The sequence below is a fragment of the Lepeophtheirus salmonis genome, chromosome 2 (assembly GCF_016086655.4).
Source record: "Lepeophtheirus salmonis chromosome 2, UVic_Lsal_1.4, whole genome shotgun sequence".
Lineage (NCBI taxonomy): Eukaryota > Metazoa > Arthropoda > Copepoda > Siphonostomatoida > Caligidae > Lepeophtheirus > Lepeophtheirus salmonis.
Genome location: NC_052132.2, coordinates 21394358 through 21421403, shown reverse-complemented (window position 1 = coordinate 21421403; position 27046 = coordinate 21394358). Strand labels below are relative to the sequence as shown.

Sequence of the window (27046 nt, the reverse complement as noted above, 5' to 3'; positions counted from 1 at the left end):
AAAATGAATATTAAAACTTTTACAACAAATTGTTTTTTAAATTGTATGTCGTTAAAGATTCAAACTCATAAAAAAGGTTCATTAAAAAAATAAAAAACCCAAAAATTTAAATTGTAGAAAAGTTTTTCAGTTGTAAGAAATAATAGTTTCTTCACTTTTATGTATATTTCTGAGCTAAAGAAAATCGTAAGTAAAATTGAAGGAAAAAATTACTTTTTTCTTTTGGGGGTTATAATATCCTAATTTTAGGTTATTATGTTTAGAGTTGTATAAAATATGACCTTCCGCTATACTAAAAAAAAAGAAACCAAAAAATGAAATGCTTACCATTACAATTTAAAGAATGTTGTGGAGTGACGTAGCTTAATGGAAAGTGCATTCAAAAAGAAAATTATTCTTCTGAACTCAATATCCGTAGGTTCGATTCACAGTCACTCCTAGAAAAGGAAGTATAAATTATGCATACGGACTTCAAAGACAAGTCATAGGTCAGATGAATTACAATTTGACCAATTGAAGGAAATAAATAAATAAAAATCCTACTCTGTATCTAACAAGTAAAAGCCAGGAATTACTCAGTTGTCGATCCTCAATTATACTCTGAGGGCAACTCTACATCATGCATGACTGAGTAACAGCACTTATACTTAGATGTTCGCTCCTGAAGAATCAAAGAAAAACCAGTGTTCAGATTGCCAATAACAAAAGTATCACACTCGTTTAATATAATATTTTCTTTAAGTTTATCCCCATGCTGTCGTAATTTGAGGAGAGTCAAATCTATACACTACTTTATATCTGTTTTCAAAATATTATAGTATTTTATTCATTTAATTTTTTTAGAAATGCAAAAATTTGCCAAAAAGTTAAAAAAAGAAAAGTCTTTAAGGATCTTAAAGAAGATCAGAGGGATTTTTCGGATATTAAAAAGCTTATAGTTTTGCTTAATATTAGATGAAGTAAAAAATTATAAGCTTTTTGCTAGATGTCTTATCTCACAAATAATACATTGCATAAAAAAGCTTAAGGTATGCTTAAAATTTAAGCTGTTTATGGAACCAATATAGTATCGAATGTAACAGAAAAACAGTAGTTTTTCCATTCTGGTAATATGGAAGTTAAAGATGAGGCACGCTCTGGAATAATCGAAAATATCGATAAAATAATGGAAATCGTCGAGCTGTACCGGTATGTGAGCACTTATTCTATTGTTCAGGAACTGAAGATTAGCCAGAAAACCGTTTGGAATGCTTGTCTTAAGAAGAAGCTCGATGTATCGGTGCCACACGAATTGACACAAAAGAACCTTTTTTTTTATGGAATTGATGTTTGCGACTCTTCGCTGTAATGTAACGAAATGGAACAATTTTTGAAGCATATGGTGACTGGCGATGAAAAATGGGTCACATACATAAACAAAAGCCGAAAAGAATGTTGTCAAATCACGTCGATGCGGCTCAAACGATCACCAAGCCAGATTTACGGCCAAGAAGGTTATGCTTTTTCTTTGGTGGAATTGGAAAGGAATAATCTACTATGAACTGCCCCATCGGACAAAACACTCAATTCGGACTTATACTATCAACAACTGACAAGATTGAAGCAGGCGATTGACCAGAAGCGGTCAGAATTAACCGATAATAAAGGTATTATATTCCATCAAGACAACGCCAGGCCACTTACATCTTTAATGATGGACCAGAAGCTCCGAAAGCTTGAATGGGAGGTTCTATCGTACCCGCCATATAGTACAAACCAAAGCCTTAACCACTTTTTATTACAAAATTATTTAAAAAAATGTTAATGAAAAAACTTTTAGAAATGAATCTTGGCAAGAATTATTCAATATGGCTGCCTCCAGCCTCTATTGAAGCCTCTACAAGAGGTCGGAACGTGCGTAGGTTACCACAATATAATTGCAGACATGTTGGTCCATTACTTCTAGATACTGGTCTTGAGCTCATGCACATTTTTGTGGGATGTCTTCACAACCTTGCTCTCTAATACGCTCCACACACTGAAGTCGAGGGGATTGAGATCAGGACTGGAAGAGGGCCAGAAGTTCTTGTCCAAGAAGTCTTCAAGGCAAAAGGCTTTCAAAAAAAATGTATACTTTATTTGGTTGTCACTTGTCGATTTTTGTCTTTTTTTCTTCTAAGCAGTGTTCTTAGTATTGAATGGTTTAATTTGAATTAGTTCTTATTAAGCTGTGAACAATTATCAACTATTAATGAATAATAATTCCATAGTTGGAAGATTTGTTTCCCTAATTTGTACCTTTTTTCTGTTTCTTTTCGAGGGAGAGGCTGCAAGATACGATAAAGCTTACAATATGTCTAATATTGTTATATTAATAGTAATAAGATCGAGTTATTCATTGTATCGGAATTAATAATCAGCAAAAATATTAGCCTAATCTGGATCCTATTTTATTAAGATCCGAACTTGGTGTAAAATGCTCATGAAATTCTTAACATGTATCTATCTAATTTTGGTTTCGGATCTGGATCTGAAATTTCGGGTACCCTAAATTTTTTCGAATATTTACGAACCGACCCAGATCTGAGAAAATGTGGATTTTTCCTATCTTTATGTGCACTGTCCCTCCTCTTAGATAATCTACACATCACTAGTACCTGGACAGCAGTATTAAATTAATTTCCACTAAGTTGGGACGCTAGATTCAATTATTGTAAATGGTCACTTGTAATGTTCTTTTAATGTTAATTATATATAGCGTAAGATAAATAATAATCATTTTCATTACTTTTTCCCCTTCGATGTATCCCACATCATATTTATGGAATTACGAGTAATTACGTGTATGTTCTTTTATTTCACTTTATGTCAGTGTCAGTTTTAATTTGTGATCTCAATAAAGGAATGTGTAGCCCATTACAATGGGGTGCGAGCAAACTAATAAAACAAATTATACCGCTAGATGACGCGTAATACTAACTACGCTGAATGGCATTTTCATAGGCAGTAATTACTAATGCTGCTCACCAGCAAAAATGTCACAAAATAGAAATAGTATAATTTGATTATCTAATTCCAAAGATGGTCTTAGTTTTACTCTATCATCTTCAGAGCCTTAGAAAAAAGGCTTTAAAGTTTTTTTAATTTTTGGCTATTTTTAAGATTCAAAGCTTTTCAACCGCTTTTTGTAGATAATATGGATAAAAGATATTAATTTATTTCAAAGCTTAAGGCTAAAAAATTCCAAAAAGAATTTAAAAATGTATTTATTATCATTAGATCTTGACTTATCGTTGTTTAAAGTTGAAGACGGGTTTTTTCAGAGGCTCATAGTTCCAAAAATGATAAATCCAGAAAGAATAAAAATATCTCATTTGAAAGCTGAAAGTCTTAATTATAATTTAACAAAGCCTCCATTCAGAAAACCCTCTATATCTATGCAATATTTCGGGGATACACCTCATTTTTGAATTATCTTATATGATCAATTTATTTAATTATTATAGGACCCTATAGGAAGACAAAAAGAGAAGAAAAGGCTAAAAAAGTGAAGGATCTCAAATATTTGATCGCATAAGTTGCAATAATTAATTAAATGTGGGCCTTTGTCACAGGAGGAATACACGATTTTATCAGATTAAACAATTATCTTCAATTCAGATGAATTTTCACAATTTGCCATCGGAATCAGGTCAGGAATCTGAACCACTGATCCTCCAAAATCATCATTTCTATCATATGATATGACCTCGTTTTACGAGTTCTCGCTTGAGTTCCATTATTGTCCAACCAGAATAATTTTGATCCATAATATATCAAATTATGGATAAGTTCTGTTTTATTTCTAATAGTAATACTTATTTAAGTGATTACTATTTACTTCTCCTGTAGGTTGAATAGTAGAGTTGCTCATTTATGGCAGTGTTTTTGAAAAAAGTTCAAAATGAATATTGGCTAGATAAGAAAACTTGATGTAGTGTTCCTAAAATACTAGAGAAACGACGAGAGAGCAAAAGACTGGAGAAAGAGTTTATTAGGGGTACAAGCATAAACTATCTAAATCTAAGGGACTAAAATAAGTACATACTCATAGAATAATAAAAGAGCAATACAAGTAAGAATTATAAAGTAAAAATAACATTAATGATTCTAAAGATTCCCTACGCCAACTTTATAAAAGTAATTTAAAATAAGAATGCCACATAACACTTCATACATGATTATTGACTAGACATATAGCAAATTTTAATTAAATTTAAGTACTAAAAAGTTCAATTATTCTTAAAAAACGATTAATTTTTACTTTTTTTGTCATTTGCATCGAAATAAACAATGATGCAGTACATTTTATCGTTAAGGATATTAATGATACATTTATTTTCAGTATCATAAAATTATTGAAACTATGTTTCTTAACTTAAAATTCATTTTTAGAGGTTCTACTTTTCGAAACATCTGCTTAATAGATAAGATATTCAAAATCAATATTTGAATTCTTACGTTTAAAAATCCTATTACTAAGAAGAATATGAATATGAATATTCATGCTTCTGGAACTATGCAAATATTTTTTCTATTGTACTGAAACGTTGCAAAACATGTTTTTTTATACCTAGGAACAACTTTTAAAAAGTAAGAGCTATTAACAAATTAAATATATAATAAAATTTATCATAATTCTACTGTATAGCAATGATTAATAAGATAGTATTTACACTTTCTTAATGAATATATTATATTTATGATATGTATTCAGTTTTCTAGGGCCTAAGTATGACGTGCCATCTCTTGAATTATTTTGAATCACGTTGTTTACATCTCACACTCCATTAGAGATAATATTAGGACTCTTCTTAATCTTTTTTTCTCTAAGATACTAACTTGTTTCCTAACAAAAGTCACCAATTATTTCTTAGTCAAAAGTTTCATAATGTTAAAAATTTAATAATATTATGAGTAGATTGGAGTAGTTTGTAATGAAAAAAAGAGTGAAAGGAGAAAGGCGAGTGAGTCATATAAGACGTCGTTACATTTGTTGTATTACACAACCTTTCATCCAAAAATAAATACAAAAAAGACCAAACATCATCTGGTAGTTAGCCAAATAAGACAAACTGCTATTTATCTCTTATTTGTAATCCTAGATTATGAGTTTCATCTCATTTCTTCACAATTTTTAAAATGAATTACTTATATACATATATATTATTTAATAATATTAAAATCCTACAGACATAGTATTTTATTCAATACTATAATAATATAATATTGCCTGATAATAATTTATTTAAAGTGTAGTTATACATTTGTATTTGTATATGATAGCCAAAATTTCTACTTATAAATAATAAAATAGTCAATGTATATATATATATATATATGTAAGTAGATATAGCAATGACGTATCAAGTGAAACAAGCAAATACGCTACTTAAAACAAACTACATAGGGTATTTTTGTGTTAGCCAGGTAACGCCGTAATTATACATCGTTATTAATACCCTTGCTAATATTAGCAACTTGTTATATGATTTTGGGCGCCAGGTAATTTTGCATCGGGCCATGTTGTTGTAAGACATTTTGGTTCAAGAATATTTTGCCTTAATTTTTAAAATAATGAGATTTATACGTCACAATTGTTTATTTTTGGTCGAAATGATGTTCCATTTGAATTTTTTAAATCAAAATATGCGATATTTATTATTATATAATGCATTAAATGTTTGTTTTCTATTGGAATAATGATAAAATTATGCTCTTGCCTCATATTATGTTTGTTCGCCAATCCATTAGTATTTTCTACAATGAATAATCCATTATTTTTAATTATAATTACTAACGGAGAAGGGATTAGAAATTCCTCTATCCAAATTGTTGCCGTCTTTATTTATTTTTGTTTTTCTTATTATTCTAATTTGTCTCTGGTTCGAATTCGTTACATAGTGAGATTTTGTTGGGAGATGCATTCAAATTTTGGGAATCAATCATTTTTCCTACAGAAAACATCTATATAATGCGTTTCATAGTAGTACACATTATTTATTTTGATTAAATATTTCTAAAAGAACTTCAATTTTAACCAAAAATAACTAAAATGACCTATAAATCTCATTTATTTATATTTTAAGGCGAAATATCTTTGAGGCACAATGTCCTAAGGAGAAATGGTATAAGGCAAAATGTCCTGAGACAAAAATAATTTAAGACAAAATTACCTAGGGCTATGATTTTGAGAGGAGAAAATGAATTCTTGCTATAGACAGGAGAACCTTTTACATTTAAAATAGTATCAGTGCAAGGAAAATATCATAATTATGTTTAAAAACATATATATTTTATTATGCATTTTTAAAACAATTTTTACTAGATAAGCATTAATTAGGGATGTACCAATACCAAATTTTCAGCTCATTTCGATTCCTTATTATGTATAAAGCAATTTCATAAACAAATAACGAAATTGTTTAATGTATTTAATGTTAAACTTTTTATAAATTACGAATAGAAAAAAAAAGTAGATAAATTTATGAATCATAATTAGTTGTTAATAAAATTAAATTTAAAAATTATTAATTACTCTCCGTGCTTAGGTATCAATTAATTTATGGATGGCTCATATTAGAGAGTTGGTTGTCGGCCTTTGATCTAATTTAAACTGCCTCATTGCTTAAAAAAATGACCTGCAACAATAACAAAAGACTATTTTCTATTATTTTACTGGTTCGGCCCACATTAAATCAAATGGTCTTGAAATGTCTCCAGTTCCTAACTGAGTTTTATATGCTTACCCTAGGAATTGAAATATGTAAAAACCAGTGTTTTAATCCAGACTCGTGTCTTTTTTAACGGAACAGGGATGAATACTGATTACTTGGACTTGATTAAGAAATATTGACTCGACTTCAGTTCTGACATAAACAATATTATTTTAACAAACATACAAAAAAGAAATATTTAGTGAAAAAGTTATTTAATGGTTTCAGAGTAACCGCTCAATCCAATTCCTTTCGTTACATACTTTTTGAACGACTCATGATACAATTCAAATAATGTATGGGGCACTAAAAATGTGGTTATTTCTAAATAGATACTTTCAAGTAAATTTTCTGTACACACCCGCAAATTTGTATAATTTTTCTATTTACTTTACCACTCACTCCCCTCTTTTGTTTTTATGAATTTGTTTAAACGACGTCATAAGTGTAGCTATTTTATTGATTTGCAACCGTCATTTTGTCTCCAAAAGTGAGCTCAAATAGGTCATATTATCCATATAAATAATTATGTATTGGTATCGGTGGCATCGGCAATATTGAGCCTATTCCGGATAATTGATTCCAATGGTTCAAAAAGTCCGATTCTTACCAATTCCGATTTCGATGCACCGGAATACCCCTAGCAATAATTCATACTTCTGAAGGAGAAATTAACACAACAGCAACCGATTAAATAATGAAGATAGAAGAATAAAGAGCACAACACTCAACATTATTTCCTTTTCTAATCGCTATACTTAGTTTTTTCTGTACATACATTCTATCTTTTGCAGTAATTGGAATTGAGTAGTTGTTAATGAATAAATTACCTTTAAAAGTTTGTAAATAAAAAACGGGTGTGCGTATGCTCTTTGTTATACCTTTTTTTTTTAATTAAGTCATTGTGGTGTTAACTTCACCCTCTGAAGTAAGCATTAGTGCCTATCTTTGATGTGAATTGTTTTAAAAATGCATAATAAAATTAATATATATGAATTTAGATAAAATTACAAATTTTCTATACACTAATACTATTTTGAATGAAACAGGTTCCCCTCTTTATAGCAATAATTTATATTCTCCTCCGAATGTCATATAGCAGGCAGCTGATATCATCAAAGGTATTAATTAAGGCATATTTAAAGATTTAAACCAAGTAACGAAACGCGACCATTAACCAGAGGAGATGCAATGGTGCAGCGTTTTAACCCTTTTTTTGCAAATGTTACTTTTCATATGACTTCACTCTGTCATTTTTCTTACTACTGACGTAGGCTGGAATATAGTAAAGAGAGTGATTGATGAAACAAGCCTAGCTCACATTCTAAAACTGTTGTGGGGAATGAATAAATTATTTTATTCTTTGATTTTTCCTTTTTTGAATTTCCCACCAAAAAGAAAAGGCCGGATTTTTCAATTATACATTTATGATTTATTGATTATTATTATAATAATAAATGTATAATTTAAGATACAATAGTCAATTATTGTCAGAGGTGAGAATTTGGACTCCATGGTTTAATATAAAAAAAAATATTTTTACACTGTAAAATATGTAAAAAAACAAAATGCAGAATAAACATCATAATCTTTGAACTAGAATAAACAAATTGTTGGGTTAACAAAACTCTATATTATAAAGGTCCTTTAAAATTTAAGCTAAGTCCATCTTCCGGACTTGGAATGAGCATCACCTAAAAATTAAAATATATAAAATAACATGATGACGCCTAATTATCTCTCCAAATAATAACTTAACAGTTCCTCGAACGAAGAAAAAAAGTTTGTGTGCACGAATACATTTTTCAGCTATTGATCGCGTGGGTCCTCGTTTCGCTAATTAAATAATAATGAACAAGAAGAAGAAGAACACATGCAACAAACCTTTTTCTTTTCCTAATTGATTAAAAGGACGAAGACAGCGTCAAATTAAAAAAATAAATAAATGAAAGATTGAAAAGTTCCCAACCTGGCGTGACCAAAAATGAATAATTTATGAGCAGATACGTTACGTTTATTGTAACCTGGAATGTTTCTTCCAAAAAGAAACAGGGAAAAGGATCCAAATTCACTTGGTAGTTATTGCAAATTCTGTCCGACTATGAAATTATCGTTCAAAATTGCTGAAAATTGTTTACAGTTTAACAAAACCTAATTCTAATTCAACCAATCAACGGATAAGGAAAAAATAATTTAAAAAAATCAAAAGCTGACCACAAATATAATGTAATTTTTTTAGTTGGTGATGCAACCCCGGTATAATTAAAAAATGTTTTATCTGGAATTATTCGTCTCCTTATTTCTTTTTAAAAAAAGTTGCAATTTAAATGTTGAAAAGTAGTAAGTTACTTTTTAGAACTTTAGTGGCAATCAATCGACTCCTAAATACTGGAAAAAATATTTAATTATTTATTTTATATTTATATTTTTTATTTGTAAACCGATACATTTTCACGATATATAACCCATGAGCTGAAAAGTCCGGGGCTTTAACCATAGATTAAGGTATTTTTTTAAAAATTATATCATCTTCAGTTAGTTCCAACCTTCTAAAGATAACTGTCAAAAATTATAGAATTATAAAAATGTTTCTGTACAAACAACGATGATGCTAAACGCTCTGGTGGCCCAATTCTGCAATAGTTCCCGCAACCATACAAAAATGTCCACAAAATGGTTTTGCTTGATCGTAAAATGAAGGTGCACAAGATTCTGACAAAATAAAGATATCAAATGGTAGGTGTGAATTATTTTGCATGAAAAATTGTGTAGGAAAAAGGTATTCTCAAAGTGAGTGCAGCGTTTGCTCACAGTCGACCAAAAACTGCAAGTATTCTTATATTCTTATAAACTCGGAGTATTGTTTGGAGCTGTTTCGCCGCAATAAACCGGAGTTCTTGCGTCGATATGTCACAATAGACAAAATATGGATCCATCGTTTTACTCCTGAGTCTAATTGCCAATTGCTGAATGGAAACAAACCGGTGAGAGTCGATCGAAGCGACAAAAAACTCAGCAGTTGGCTGGTAAGGTTGTATCGGTTTTTTGGAATTTGCTTGGAATGATATTTATCCATTATCTTCCAAACGGCAAAGCAATGAATATTATACAGCGTTGTTGAATCGTTTGAAGAGAGAAATCGTAGTCAACCGGCCTCATATGGCGAGGAAAAAAGTGTTTTTCCTTCAAGACAATGCACCGTGCGACAAGTCGATGAGTACGACGGCAAAATTTAATGAATAACGCTTTGAATTGTCTCCCCACCCACCATCTAGTCAAGATTTGTCCGTAGTGATTAGTGGTTGTCTGACAACCTTAAAAGAAACCTTCGCGAAAAGAGATTTCCCTCCGATGAAGTAGTTATCCCAGAAGCTGAGACCTATTTTGAGGCAAGAAATCCATCGTTCTATAAAAAAGGTATCGAGAAATTGACCGTTGGAACAATTGTATCATGTTTGAAGGAGACTATGTTGATGAATAAAGTTGAATTTTGCTAAAATATTGTGTTTTACTTAGTTTGCCTCGGTACTTATTGAAGGACGTTATATATGTAGATTTATAGAAAATATGACTACGACGAGCACAATACTTCTCTAGTTGCAACCTGAAAAGTGTTTTTTATTATCTAAAGCCATTCTTATTACTATTTTATTCTAAAGGAAGTAACTTAAATAAGTAAGGCAGAGACTTGAAACTTGCAGAAACACGGCCCTCTGTTCTGTTGGGAATCGGCCACCCCTCGCCTGCTAGGGGGGGTTTCTGTTTTGGATTTATTTGTCCTTTTCGGGACGGGTACTTATTAATCAGTTTTTGGTTCCCTAAACAGGTATCCCTTGTGGACCATGTTCCCCATAGTTATTTGCTCTCTGCTTCCCTTTGTATATTCTATCTAGTACAAATATTTACATTCATACATGAAAATTTAAAAAAGTTGAGACATATATATATGTAAAATAAAATAAAACAATGGATGTACATTAAAGTAAAATATATCAAAGGCATAATCAGAAATGATTTTTTAGAATAGTTTAATATTGAAAATAATAGTTTAAAACGACATTGGCCCCGACTTGTCCATCATGTTATTAAGCGTCTGATGGCTGTCCAATTAAAACCCTTGGAGAATGTTTACAAACGTATAATTTCTCCATTGTTTAAAATTTTTAAAAACTTGTCCATATTGCAATTCCATAAACCAATTGCCACCCAATATTTAATTAGAGGTTAAAGATATTGAGTTAGTAAATATAGAATTTCGAACAATTTTTTTTAATGAATTAATTAAACTTAACCACTTTACCCGCGCTATGAATTGGGGAGCGGGCTACTGGATGAAAAAGAATATAACACTTAAACGACTAAATACTACTTATCCAGTCGAAAAAAAATAAAAACATTTGAGCTGGTGCGCTCCTATGACTGGTAGTGCAAATTCACACTGATTCGGTCATGAGGAGGCTAAAATAAAATAAAAGCCCACTTTTGGGTATGGCAAGTTTGTGTTAAAATATGTATAGATAATTGGCTCTCGCCCCTAGCTATAAAATTTTATTTTCAAAACTGTAGTAAAATTTACTTTTATTTCTCTTCCCCCGTTCACAACTACAGTAGTGTTCAGGGTGAGAGCTAAAATTATTAACCCCCCGCTTAGGAATACATAAATTCATTTTAAAAACAGAACATATAGAAAAAAAATAGAAAAAAAAAAGTAAGAAATATTTTGTAACTTTAACACAACTTAATTTGAAATATTAGTTGCTTGTTCACCTAACTCCCTTCTTTACCCGCTTGTGAATGGAGAGAAACTAGATCTACGTAAATCAGTTATTCTAAAACCCTGGCCTCTGCATCATATTACGATCCATTCTGTATAGAGCATGCAAGGTTGTTATAAGTTTTAGTTGGATCCATTTAATGAACATTGGAGGGATTCCCAGAGCCTTATTTAGGTCAGTATAGGCCTGTTTAGACATTACCCTCTCCAATTTACTACTACAGATATTACAATTATATCCTTTACTTCATACTTGTCTCCGAGTTCAAGATGCGCAATTATTGATTTTTTAAACTCGTCCCGTACTTATATCTTTTCTCTTTTTCTCCATCCGCAAGTTCACTTGCATCAGATACAATGGTCGGATCCGCCACGTAAACCTTGTCACTCTTAAAAATTATAATATGTTGCTTCAAGTACGATCCTTATGCGGCACAACGTTACCTTCTTGGGTTTTTATTCCCCTCTGGCTCAGGGAGCTCACAATCATTCTTTGAATCAGATTGTGTCTTTCTGTCCGCGCATTTTTTTTAATTTTGGACATGTCTGGAGGATATGAACCAGGTTTTTTACTTTTTCCAGACATATGTTGCATTTATTGCCCACTTCCAGTGTTCTGAATCTGGACTGCTTTCCGTTAGTACTGACGGACCTGGCCATTATTTGCACAGCAGGGGCAAACTCTTTGTCTGAAACATTCATTTGCCGTGTCAGCAAGAAAGATAAGTTTTGATGTCCTTGTTGACTTGACTCTAGCCCCTTTGTGTCTACTTTTGAATAAAGTGCCATTCTGTACAACTCGGAGGTCTGATCACTGGAGGAGCATGGTAACCCCCCCTATCTAGACCTTCTTTAACTCCAGCATAGGTCTGTTATATCTGCTGACCTCTATGATGGTTTTCCCTTGCTGTCCTGTAGCACCCGAGCTCTACCGTTTGCTAGGGTCAGGCTGGAGATGAGAAGCTCTTTTAGCCCAACCCTCTATCGGCCACCCGAGCATGGTAAGACTCTTTTGGAGTATCGTAGGACACCACTCTCTTACTGATCTCTTTATCAGGATGGCATACCCCTTTATATCTGTAAACCTGCATCTTGCGTAGGTGAGTGGGTAGTTTAGACGAGGGATGAGATGATCAACAAAAAATAAAGTGAGTGTGCTCGTGAATGACAGAGTAACACTAAACGTTTATTTGAGAGTTAACAAATGTAAGTTTCAAGTTGAACTTAGAGTAGAATTGAGGATCGAAAATGGAGTAATTCCTGCCTATGTACTTACTAGATACAGAGTGCTAATTTTATTCCTCTCATAGTAGCTATCTGCTAATGTAATAGAACGGCATGACATCTTCGCCCAAACATACTTCAAATTGTTAGAATTACCGTGTAAATTATCTGTTTTTTATGTTATAGCATAACAGCAAGTCATATTTTCTGGAATTGTATCAATATGCGTAAGTACATTACTAAACCAGAGGATGTTACTTATCCCTTCCATCGTGACGAATGCAATATTTTATTTCCTTTGTAGAGTTAATCTTGTTTTATTAAAAGAAAAAGATGTGTTCATGCAAGTTTTGTTGTTAGTTATCCCTCAGTGCCCCTAGGGGACAAAAATTATTCTCGTAGCTAGCTAAACTTGGTCAAAAGTTGATCACGTGGTCGATGTTTCGCCTTATGTTCTTATACCTTTGTGTTTTGGACTATTGTCTATTCTCTATTTAATAGTAAAAGGGTATCTTCGCTGCACAAGTTATAAACCATTTGAGTTTAACAAATTAGAGCACTAATGAGCTCTATAAATAATTAAAGTTATAACTGTGCAACTTTATTAGCGGAATAAATTTCTATTTAAAAAAAAAAATGTAGGTTCCTAGGGGATATGCAAAACTAATTTTCTTCCTTAATAGTATATTAATGCATCTCCTTTATTTTTTAAGTCACGGAGCAAAATGTGTATTTCAACCATGTTATCAGAAACTTTAAACCTGAATAATTATATTTCTCCGTGATAACAAGGCACTTAAAGTGATTAATTCAATTATGGAATTAAAGACAGATGAATAAAACAAGGGAACACTCATTTTATACAAATGAATTCATGGCAAAAAAGGAATTTGAATCTTTGAGCGCAGAATCCAAAACTGATCTCGGTTTTCTTTCAATCAGCTGAATTCTGAAATATGTGGGATGATAGTAATTCAGGAATATTATCGTTCAGACTCATTTTTTATCCTTAAAACAATCCTCAAATTAAAAGTAAGATTTATAGAACTTATTTAAAAGTGTTTTTATTGATTATGTACCTCGTTCTGAACTCGATATATTTCAGCTTATATTCAATGTATAATTTAAAAAAAAGATATATTTGAAAAATATGCATCTCCAAAGAGTTTTGTTCCATTTGTATTTTTTACGTGATCCCATTTTGAACTTCTCTACTCATCGGGAATGGATCTCTTTATTGTTTCGATCCTGGTAACTCATTCCAAAAGAAGGATTCCACTCTACTCCCTTATGAAATCTAGTAGTTTTCCTTGGATGAATTATCCTTCCGTCATCCCTCGTGGAATTAGGAATACGAATTTGAACATCTCTTGAGATGGATGATCAAGTTAGAAATATCTTTCTTCGATTGCCTCGATTTTTCTTTTACGAGGCATTTCGACATCAAATTGGCATTGAAATCAGAAAAAGTTATGATGATAATGATGACTATTTGATACTACACCACCATAAAAAATGGGATAATTACAAAATTGAACAAAAGATACATTTTTAAATTATAGATTGAATATTTAATGATTCAACTGACTCATGAATTTTAGAAAAAAATGAGAAGGGAAAAATGCATATGAAAAATAGGAGTGGAAAAAATAGGAGGGGGAATAAAAAGGAAAAGTTGAGCATACAACTTTTAAACTAGAAATAAATAATTAATTAACGTACATGTATAAAAAATTATTTCAATACTGATATATATTAACTCATGATGATGCAGATTTATTCGGGATAGCTTTATTTTTTTTTTCTGAGTACTATTTCATTAATTTATAAACTCAATTATGTTGTGTTTAAAAAAATAATAATTTAAGGAACCACTCTTGCTAAAAATTGCATACTACCGACCTAATCAAATAACTTTTATTGTAGATAGATACGAATAAAAAGTAAATCGATTTTGAAAGAAAATGAACGGAAAAAGGGTGAATATTGTCTAATCCTGCTTAATTATCTTTTTATAAGCATTGTCAATGAAGTGTCAATTTGATGTTTTTATTGAAGAAATTGCTCAGTAGGTTGGATTTTTCAGACCTTATTCAAATTTATTATCTATTTCAGAAGGCTTCAAATCCTCGTAAACTTGTATCATCGTACTCCTCTGTGATGATCAATAAGTCTCATTGAATTTTGATCAAATCATAACAAAGAGTCCAAGGGCCGCGAAACATATTAGAAGTTTTCCGCCGTTTCTACAGTAAATAAATGTATCTTTATATAAGAAGCTCATGGTAGTCATCACAATCCGTTCACCCCTTTTCCGTTCTTTTGTTTATTGTCTCAAAAACTTAAGTTCGTTGTTCATTCGTTCTTTTTTCCGTTCGTTGTTCAGTCGTTCACTTTTTTTTCGCTCATTCGTTCGTTTTTGAACAGTAAAAAAACCAAAACATGGATGAATACAGTTTTGTGATAAATATAAAAACTAATGTCCTCACGGAATGGCAACAAACAAATTGAGTGTGGATTACATATATATTTATTGATAAATTATCACCAATTTCTATCAACAAATTATTTTTATTAACTCCTTGTGTATGCTGCAAATTGTACTTAAAGTAGATTAAATTGATAATAAAGAAATGAGAAATTGATAGGTTTTATTGAAAGACAAAATTGGGGCCAATATAAGTCTTAAATCAAATTATGGCTCTATATTATAGTAGGGTATTTTAAATCATCCTGCAAATTTGAATACAAACCCTATAACTGACTCAAATATGTCTATGAAATATTGGGTTATGTGTATGTATATATGATGTAAAAAATTAATTTGGACTTTTTCCTTTTCTTGATTTTTTTTTTATGTTGAAGCACCAAATTTGTTCTCCCCTTCCTTATTATTTAATTATTGAGAAGGGAACATGAAGTAATTACTAGTGTGGGTGCTCATAAAGGAGAGTTACAATGTTGGTTTGCTCGAGAGTTATAAATTGTTGGACTTGAAGTAGAATTGAGGATCGAATGTGGAGTAATTCAAGCCTATATGGCCGCATTTCATCCGCCAAAATGACCGATGGCTTTCAAAATTAAGAAAAAAAGTCCCAGGAATAATGATCCTTGGAGTAATAACGTATGATGGAAAAGTTATGCTTCATATTTAATTAAGCTCGGAGCTAAAATTGGAACCAAGGAGTACAACCTTGAGTAGGTTGTTTGAACTCGGACCAATTCCCGAAAGGGAAGTATGTATGGCACAAAGACGATTGTCCATGTCAAACTATCATTAAGACAAATGAATTCTGACTATATGGCCAGTCTATATAAGGAATGGGATTTGTGGTTATTATGCACCACTGATCTAATATAAAGCCATGACAGCTAAGCTGCTATCCTCACAAAAACTCTTACAATTGTTAGGATTACCAATATCATTTACAATTACTTTTATTTTTACATACCGGCAGAACATATTTTATGCACCACTGGTCTGAGTACTACCTATCACTACAGAAAAAGGACTCAAACTTTATTTAAAACATATACTATTGTGTTGTGTTTACACATAAAAATATTTTTAATGAATGAATATAATTAATGAAAAAAACATTATTCTCCAAAAAAAAAGAAGAAAAAAAAGGACTAATAATTTACCTATGGAGTGGGTGAAAAAAAGGCATAATTTAACTTTTTTTAAAGTTTGTTATTTATTTGGAATAAAAAATTACAGAATCAAATAAGAGTATTATGGTTTATTCGTTCTATATAATTGACATTGGTCTGTAAAACAGCCTCGATATGAGGTTGGAAACTTTAGCATGCCCAAATAATTTTGATTTTTGAAAAGATGGACCAAGCATCATTAATGGCTGATTTTAGGGTTTACAAATTTGGATGTTTGGTAGTTTTGTGCCCTACTTTTGACTACGTCATTATTTACGTAGTTAAAGCAGTTAAGGACTGGGCTTGAGGGAGGCCACTTAGACTTATTAGATAAATTTGGTGGCAGTAAAATTCCTTTGCTTTAAAAATTGTTAGATTAGAAGAACCGTCTTGCTGTCATGCATAGTTCCATATTTGGGTAATTGGCCCAAATCCAGGTTAAAACAACATGACCAAGAACTCCCTCGCCCCAATTTTAGCTCACGACTTAAAGAAATATTGGGACATAACTTCTCCATCAGACGCTATTACTAAAATACCATTGTTTTAGCTGAATTTTTTGAGCAGGCACCCCTGAAGCGTTTTTTCTTGATTTTGAAAGCCATGGATCATTTTAGAGTTGTAATGCTGATCAATAATGAAAATCTTTTATCGGACTTTTTTTTCAAGATTGAAGTAAATGCTACAAAAAAGTATAAATTGGACTGGACTTATCGAATCCTTTTTTCAAGGTTAATAGTATTTGTGATATTTACGTAGCTCTGGAGTCCTTGAAACTTTGTTGGTGCCTCAATGGTTCAGGACACCTTAAAACTATTACCATTTTGTACATTGACGTAAAAGGAAAATTTTCAGCTGTACCCAGATTGTCTTTTCTCAACTGGCTTCCTTTTTATGACATGTACCTTGGAACCGGTTGATTAAGTTACCCGGATATTTTATTCCAAATCGTCCAGTAAATTTGAAATATAGCTCGAATGCATACACCAACAATGGACGATATTTTTTTGGGGTTACTTGGGAGTGAAGTATATCAATGAACTGTCGTCTATGATACTCTTGCGAGAACATTATTTACTCGACTCATAAAATTATCCCCCCTGTTTTAGAGCTTCTGTACCTTTCCAAAGGATTTTTTCTACGCTCTCTACGCTTTGCTCATCTCTTTTACTGCCTTACCTTACAAACACAAAAATGTATACTGTACTTTGTTGTCAGATATCGATATTTCTGCTTCTTTTTCCCTCATTGATTGGTTGAACAATTCCCACCAATTATTGTATAATTCGGAGTGATCTATTAAAATCTGAACACTTTGAATTTGAAAATTCAACAAGATATAATTTATTAAATAAAAATAGAATTTCAACAAAATTAATACGATAAATAGTTGTTTGTCTGAGCTCTCTTAATCATTAATGTAGCCGCCCTTAGTAACAATAATGGCTTCCAGGTGGCAGCAAAGGCCTTGCACCCGCTTTTGATGTAGTCCTCTGTCATGGAAAACTATTGCTAGCTGGTAGTGGCTATGAGGGCCTCAAGGGCACTGCTGGCCTACCCCTCGATATGCTCCCAAAAGGTGTTGTCTAAAAGGTTGTCAAAAGGGCAGTAGGAGGGCCAAAAGTATCAAAAAAGAGTTTCAAAGAACTCACAAGACTAATTCAAAACTCACTCAATAGAGTCTTGCTATAGAGGAGATGGGGTTCTTTCATTGCTGGCATCAAAAGTGGCCTCTCCACACTCACTAGGATCTTTCTTCACACTTTTTTTGGTAGCTCTCTGTGTGAAACACCGAGAGCTTTTGCATGGGCCCTCATGGACTGAAGGGAATTGACCTGTTTTCTTTAGCTCCTCCGAGTCCTATTTGACCTTTTTGATAGAGTCCTTCTTCCTCTCTAACGTTTCGGACTTGCTGACGGCGTAGACGGTGTTCCTAGAAACGCCTAACTGCTTAGAGTGCACGAATAGAAGATCACGTTCAAATGTCACTTTCTCGATTTTTACGTAAGCTAGAGAGTTAAGGTTTGTTTTATTTGTATCTAACTATTTATTCTATAATGTATCGAAATATGAATTAATTTCAATCACTCAACCTCAATTAATTATTGAATTAATAAGTCTTCAAATTTCAATGGACCACCTGGTAATTATATAGTTGGGAAGAATCGGCCAATTACTAACTCATTCTGGGCTCAGTTTTTGTGTTTCTTTTCGGAGGAAAGATTACTACTGATAGAAGATAAATTAAAATGTAATTTAGAAATAAGTGGTTGATTGTTCTAACTATTGTCGATTTTTTAATAATAATTGATACTTATTTGTTCTAAGCTTTGACTATGACAAACAAAAAAAAATGGCCTCTATGGCCCTATATATAAAATATTATGAAATGAATAATTCAAAAATAATATAATTGTTTTTATTACAGACATACAAAAACACATATACATATATATAAATACAGAATAGTGTTAACAAATAATACGAAAAGGAATTATTTTTTGATTGTGCAATAATTTTTTTTTCTTTTTCGTGGACTCATAACCAAATTCTAGACAAATAGTATTTTTTGTGGGACACAAAGACACATATACGTAGGAGACAATTTAGAGGAACAATTAATATTCATTATATTTGAAGCAATATTCAAACTCCCCTACGCCTAGTCATTCACATATAGTGATGAAACATTTAATACAATATATAATTACTTATCTAATTAATAAATAAATAGTTGCATAACTAGTGTGGGGTTATGGTTGGAAATCTTATATATATATTTTTAAATTAAGTTGGTACTTAAAGAACTTTGGCCGGGAGCGGTCTCATGGAAAAATTCGCTGTAGATTGGGTTCACACAAAAAAACCCGGTGTCATTTATAATTAAGATATAGAACAATTTTATAAATGATTTGTTATGACGTCCTATGAAGTTTATAGTGTTTGTTATGTGTAAAATTATAGAGCTGGGTATGGGAAAAAATCACCCACGGTCTTGAACGAAACATCTGTTCAAAACTATTTGGCAAAAATCATTATAAATTCGCAACACTAGTGCATATGCAACCAATTGAAAAGAAGAAATATATTTGAAGAAAACATCAATATTAATTGTATATAAGTAAATTAATAGAAAGTATATTATTTGTCGCTTATCGATACGCTGGAAGCATTCGTCTTTTATTTGGAAATTCGACCAATAAATGCATTGAGTTTCCATAGTATACATTCTCATCGAACAAGCACGGTGTCGACATTTTTCTGTTTTGATTCAGAATGATTTTCCCACTTTCTAAGCTTCGGATTTGTGATATACTAAGCCTATGACTGTGTGAATATGTTGGAGAGTGCCCCTGAGGATCTAGCCTACACTCTGATACATAAATAGAAGGGGCATCTATTAATATCCGGTTTCTGTTTCTTGTGTCGCACCAGCTTCCAAGCTCCACGATTTGTGGATTCGTTTGAAATAATTTGTTACGCAATATCTCAATTTTTTTTTGGACAGTGGAGCGGAGAACACGTTGGAATTTATCTCCAAATATTGAATAAATAAAAAAGTTTACAGATGAGTTGAATGTGACCATTAGATTTGAGGCGTGTGTTAGCTCTGAAATTTCAATACCAAGGACTTCCAAAATATTTACGATCAAGGCAAGGATGTTGCATAAGAAGAAAACAATGACTATTATCATTAGCATGGTGGCGAGTCCAAAATCCCTTTTTTGTTGATTCGAAAGAGCACGTCGTTCTATATTTGCTAACCGAACCTGGAAATGAAGAAGAAAAAAAACGTTAAGTACTAGTACAATAATAAATGATTTTCTAATTGTGAGTTAATTCATTTATGATATTCTATTTTAATTATTAAGTGATAACTAAGATTGACAGTCTTACATTAAAGATATATCAATTAATTGACGCAAGTTAAGATCTTTTTATTCTAGATATAATCTTTATATTACACTAAATTTGACAAGATGTGAGTGTCCAATTAATATGATACATATAAGGCGTGATTATTGATATCACAGGCTATATAAAAAAATCGTAAGCAACTGATATGTATGATTATTATTTGATTTACCCAACTGATTAATACTGTCATTAGACGAAATTGTATTTTATATTTTTTTGCTGTAGTTTGAACTATTGTATATTATTATTATTTTTTTTTTTAAATTAGCTGAATCCATAGAATTGATTAAATGATTGATCAAAAGAATATCCCCAATAGAAGAAGCGGAAAAATATATCAAATCTGGTTATTATATAGATTATTGGTGTTTGTGTGCGATATCTACTTGTATCTAATTAGATTTGGCTTTAGTATTAATTACTTATTGGAGTAGAATTTTCTGCGTTCAATATTGGATCAATACATAATTTCTAATTCTCAAATAAAATAATTTTGATCATCCTTGATGTTTAATTTGTTGTCTAAAAGGGGATCAAAAGTTCAATGATTATAATTATACTTCCACATTTCTTATCCCATTTCACCAATATGATTTTTTTCCCCAAAATCGATATCCTGAATAGGACATAGGGGGAAAAGTCTCAGGCTTAAAAAAAAAGAAACACGTAAATTTTCTATTCAAAATATGTTTTATTTATTTATTTTTTTACGGAGTGGAGTACTCATAACCCTTTTCAAGCCATTGCATGGCTTAGTGAATATATTATACATATATATAAAAAACAGCCTCTAGTCAACTGGAGTTCTGTATGAGGAACTATGAAAGCCCTAAAGTAAGCGAATTTTGATGCATAAATTTGTTAATCAATTTCATCACCTCCAAGTAAATAAAAATACCTTTGAATCATTCCTTAAAAAAAGAGGAAGAAAAAAGGCCCAAAAATTATTGGTAATTAGCTACTTTGTTCCAACTATTGAAAAAAGTTTATTTTTTTAAATCATTTATGATAATGATGAAACTTGATAAAGGAATTGATACATGTGACGATTAATGAGTAAATAAGACATGTAATGAAAAATTAATTTATAATTAAAATTATTTATGAATTATATTTTAAGCTAATGTAAAATAGATGATGTGATGAATGTTCAACTATCATCCATCAATTCTCGTTTATAACAAATACCTCATTTTTTCCAACCTCCTCTAATGATTTTGGTTAGTTTTTATCTTTATCTAGGTATCACTAGAGATAGGACTGGCTGTCGATCCGGATCTGAAGTACCATGGTACTACATAAGTAAAATTTTATTATCTTAAAAGATCTGAGACCCAACCCGGATTTTGGAATTGGAACTTTTTACGGGCCTTCAAAAATATATGAAGGATTTTTTGGTTCGTTTAGCTTATAGTAATGATAAATCCTTGTTAAAAAAGATATTATCTATATTGAACGTAGTATTTCTATTTATCTTGACTAGTGCTAGGAGCGACATCTATATAAAGAGTTAGATCCGACTTGTTTGTATCACTTAGCCTTTTTTTTTCCTTTTTTTTTTTTTAAAAGAAACATAAAATAAGCTCAAAATCACTTGCCAATTAACTCATTCCTCTCAAAAATTGAGTTAATATTCAATAGTTGTTGAGAGTTGTTAATAGCTTAAAATTGAAATAATTCTAATTCAACAAATCAACGTTCAGAACATTGATTAGAAGAAAAGAAACTGAAACATCAACAGATAAAAACAAAATACAATGTATAATTTTATGTCAGCGAGGTAATGCGGTGCCTGTCGTTATTTTTCACGGGAATATCTCACAAAAATTTACACTGTCTTTGATTGTCAGCTGTGAATGTTACTTGTTCATAAGCTCTAATTTGTGTTATTAATATTGATTGGTTGGATTTGAATTAATTCTTATTTAGCTATAAAAATATAACTATTCTCCGGAATCTATAGTATTAAGTTCAGAACCTCGGGTAAAATGTTCATAAAATAGAGACAAGATCAGTTTAAATTTAGTTTCTGATCTGGGTTTGAATGTAAGGGTACCAGAAATTTATACTGATATTTATGTCCAAATATCAGAACTGACACAAATCCGAGAAAATGTTGATCTATCCTATCTTTAGATATAAAATCCTTCCAAACTGAAAATGAAGTATCTTGTATCCTAACCCATTGTATCAGTTATAAAATTCATTTGTTTTCCGTAAATTAAGTCGGGGACAATTTTGAGGATTGAAAGTCATAGAGAAGAACATTGAAAATTGATATCATAATTGCCATTTTGAACGTCAAATATTAAAAAAAAACTATTTTTATAAGAATTCAAATTTTTTGGAAATATTGAGATTGTAAAAGATATTGAAAACAAAAATTGTATTTTTTATCTAGTTTTTTTCATGTATATATATTTTATACTGGCTTCATCAGTTTCATGCCAAATAATATTATATTTAAAAATAATGAACAAAAGAAGAAGATTAAATTCAACAAAAGAAGAAGATTAAATTCAACAAAAGAAGAAGATTAAATTCAACAAAAGTAGATTCCTAAAAATATTACCAAATTTGAATTTTTGCCCAAAATAATAGAGTGGAAGCCATTCATATCTCATATATTAGACCCATTTATCATAAAGAAAAATAACACTTCTCTCGATGCAAACATAATATTCGATAATAAAACTATTTTTTTATTCTTGAAGGGATAACAATAAGTATAAAATAATCACTAGTGCGTGAAAGAGGAAAATTAACGCTGAAGATTAATTACGGAGTTATAAGTGATTTGTTGGACTTGGATTAGAATTGAGGATCGACATTGTAGCCATTCCTGCTTATATCAATGATAGATGCGTGAGTGGTTTGGGTCTATTTCCTTCCTCTCAAAGCTGCTTGCAGCTGATTTGATGAAACGTCATGTAACTAAGTGGTTCTCCTCCTATACATTTTTTTAATTGTATGAGTGACCTCATTTATATTTGTATTTTTTACCATACACTATTGTCATATTATTTGAATCCTTAGAAATTGTACAAATGTATTCCCAAACGCTTAAAAATGCTCGTATTTTCACTTCTCTACAAATTAGAACCATACTAAATATGTGTATACTTTGCTGTAGCTTTTTGCAATGTTATTTCTCTATTAATTATTGTTATTTTAAAGGGCTCCTTAATATCCAAGTTGAGCATAAATCTTTTAGGATAACCTCACTTATTTTTCCTTTTCCTTTGTATGCTGAATGCTTTTGAGCAAAACAAGGTCTTTTCAATGATACTAAATTAAATGAAAAAAAAATCCTCATAAATGTGAAAAAGTATATGTATCCACTTAAGGAAGTATTAATCAATTTATAAAATTAGATGCTTACTTTTACTAATATGTACATCAGAGCTTGTACCTATATATACACAATATTTAACCTACGCATTGTTTGACAATGTTGTTCTGTTTATCAAATATAATCTTTATTTATTTAAGTATTAGGTTCAGGGTGATGCACAACTTTGTATAAACAAGATTAACCTGTTTTGGGAACTTTATAAGGTCTTAACAAACACATTTGTACAATTTAATTACAAGATATATTTTATATTTATCTACAGAAAAAAAACCCATCAAATCTAGGAAAAAGTGAGAAAAAATGATGAATATCACATTGTTAGGCTTTTTAATGTGTATCAAATTTTTTTATTGGATATCTATTTTTAATTTAAAATTTGAAATTACCTCCTAAAATAGTACGAAAATATTGCGCATAAACAACAAAATACGTAAATATTTACTTTATTGAAAATTTCATCCATTTTTGGGTAATAAATAGCAAGTTTTATAAAAATTAGAAAAATATTTTGTAATAATTGTAGCTTAATCTAAAATATATATCTATTAAAAAAATTGTTAGACATATTTAAAAAACAGCGAAATAAGATTTTATAATTTGTTATACTTTTTCATCGCTTCATTGACTTTTTGCTCATAGGAATATATTAATTTGTATTTTTAAATGAAATTTGAAAGAGAGTTTTGTTATGTCTGTCATTCACAGTACCAGTGGTGTTGCTAGCCCCTCAAGCCCCCTTAAAAAAAAAGTTTCTTAAGTTCATCAAAATCTTTTATCATATATACATGGTGGTCCATTGAAATTTGGTCACTTACTGCTTCAATAATTAATCAAGTTTGAGTGATTGAAATTAATTCACATTTCGATATATTAAAGCAAAAACAATGAATTACAAAAGTAAACAAATTTGTGCTCTCTAGCTTACGGAGAAGTTGAGGGAATGACACTTGAACGTCATCGACGAATTTATTTCGTGCACTCCAAGCAGTTAGGCGTCTCCAGAACCATCGTCTACGCTATCAGTAAGTCAGAAACGTTGGAAAGAAAGAAAAGCTCTATTAAAAATGCCTAACTGGACCTGGAGAAGCTTAAGAAAACAGGCTAGACCAATAACCTTAAGTCTATAAGGACCATGCAAGAGATCTCGGTCCAGAGAACCACCAAAAAAGTGGATGGAACGAGCTTTGTTGTGGTGGATAGGCCACATCTGACACCAGCAATGAAAGAAACCCATCTCCTCAGTTCCGAGACTCTTTTTGACATTTTTGGCCACCATACATCTCTGAAGCTAACCCTTTTAACAACACCTTTTGGATGTATGTCGAGGGAAAGACCTGCAGTTTCCTTCATCCAAACGCCAGAGCCCTCTAAGCTATTGTGAGCCAGAACTGGAACGCCATGACAGAGGTCTACATTTGTAGCAGGTGTAAGACCTTGTACCGCCTGGAAGCCATAATTGCCGCTACGGACGGCTACATTCATGATTAAGAGAACTTAGATACACATCTATTTATAGTATTAGTTTTATTGGAAATCTATCGTTAATTAATACATTAAATCTTGTTGAAGTTTAAAATTTAAATTGGGCAGATTTTAATGGAACACTCGTCATATAAAATATACCTCTTTATATAAATAATTATGCAACAGTCTTAACTACTTTTGGGGCAAAGTCCCCCCCCCCCAGAAAAATTATGTGTTATCCCTCAAAAAGTAAGAATTTTAAGGGACAGTCTTCCCCTATACAGTAACTATATACATTTTTTTACTTGATTTAATATCATTATGTAATTTTTTATCTCGGTATAGATATAAATACAAATAAGTTAAACATTAGTTATTTGTTTTTTATGCAACTCTTTCTAAGTATAATAATAATAATAAAAAATGACTTAACACCTGCATTGAGTAATCCTATATGCCAATAATAAAGAGTAATATTGTAATTAAATAATAATAAATCTTTATGAGATGTCTAAATTTGTATAATTTTTTCTGATTGATTAGGGACGAGAAAAGTAAGATTATTCGAGAAAAATATCGTATTTATTCCATTGTAATATTATTTTCGTTCTACCATAGGGATATAAGATTGTATAACGATGTAATAACCTATTTTAATAAATTTTAAAGTCAGATATATAATAAAACTAAGTATTGAAGGCATATATTTTGATTGACACTAAGGTTTAAGTCCTTTTATTTGTTAGTATCGTTTTTATATGCCATAGTTTCTTTAATTTTCCTTATATATTATACTATTTTCCTTTAGGTATATTAATGGAAAAAGGTTGTTTGGTATACCAAAATGTTGATGTCACATGAAAACGAATTATATATAAGAGTATACGTTTATTACTAATACGTATACATGGTGGGGATTTTAAAATCAGAACAAGTTAAGACCTCCATATCTTGTCAACCCTGAAATCTATATTCATGAAAATATACTCATCAGATTTGGCTGATAAAACTGTATAAAAAAACAACAACTTTGGCTATGTCCTCCGAATACGGACGCTGTGGGCGATTATTGTGTGCCTCTGTCCTGGACGCACGTCCAAGGACATTATTAAGTTTACAAAGGTGCCCAAATCAACTGTTTAGGATTTTGCCAAGGCTTTCAAGGAGGCTGATGGGTCGAGAATACCACCTGCAAAGAAGACTCACGATAGCTTTGATAGAGCTCCAGACTTCCTGAAGCTAAAGGTCAAAGGAAATGTGCCTTCCTAACTGCCAGGATCTGAATACTTTGCACTACTATGTGGGGCCATCTAATAAATGCGCAAACAATACTGTTGACTCCTTGGTCATCTATTCTCGAGTCAGTTGCCCACATAAATAAGGAGTTTTTCATCAAGGCCTGTGCCAGGTTCAGCGCCAGACAGCAAACAGGTACTAACTCGTTTAATTTTGGAACACAAAATAATAGAGTTTTGTTCCATTCGCTGACATTTTGGGATGCACTGATATAATTAGCTCCGTGAAAATAAAATGATGTTCTCCACAAAAGTATGGTTGAACAATGAACTATAACTTTTTACTCTTAGTTTAGTATTTAGATTTTCTATTTTTTTTAAAGTACAAAACAATCATTCACTTCAGGTGTCGTTCATTGTTAAACCAAACTCTCCTGTAGATCATTTTTCTATTTTTACAGAGTACATTACATCACTGCATCCAGGATGTAATTAAATTAAACAAAAATACAAATCTTTTCTACTTTCTTCAAATTATAGAGCCTTAAAAAGTTCATATTTGACAAGTAAAAGGAATTTTTGGAAAAATAAGTTTTGTAGAATAAAACTTACGGAGAAAAATATTACATTTTCTTTCTAAAACTCGCCAGGGCTATGAGAAAGTTAAAGAATACATCCCCATAAATTT

At 31.2% G+C, this 27046-nt stretch overlaps 1 protein-coding gene and 1 long non-coding RNA gene across 2 annotated transcripts in view; one reads left to right on the top strand and one right to left on the bottom strand.

Annotated features, from left to right (window-relative positions):
- The window catches only part of LOC121132412 (uncharacterized), a 49908-nt gene that overhangs the window by 20797 nt on the left and 2065 nt on the right, over nt 1-27046 (top strand). The window contains exon 3 of the long non-coding RNA XR_005869324.2: nt 25932-26554. This is a non-coding gene — a long non-coding RNA (uncharacterized lncRNA). The remainder of the gene's footprint in view (nt 1-25931; nt 26555-27046) is intronic.
- Nucleotides 18792-27046, bottom strand: part of LOC121132411 (FMRFamide receptor-like) — a 32460-nt gene continuing 24205 nt past the window's right edge. Inside the window, exon 4 of the mRNA XM_040727804.2 lies at nt 18792-20156. Coding sequence (XP_040583738.1) covers nt 19539-20156 — 618 coding nt within the window. The 3' untranslated portion in view covers nt 18792-19538. The remainder of the gene's footprint in view (nt 20157-27046) is intronic.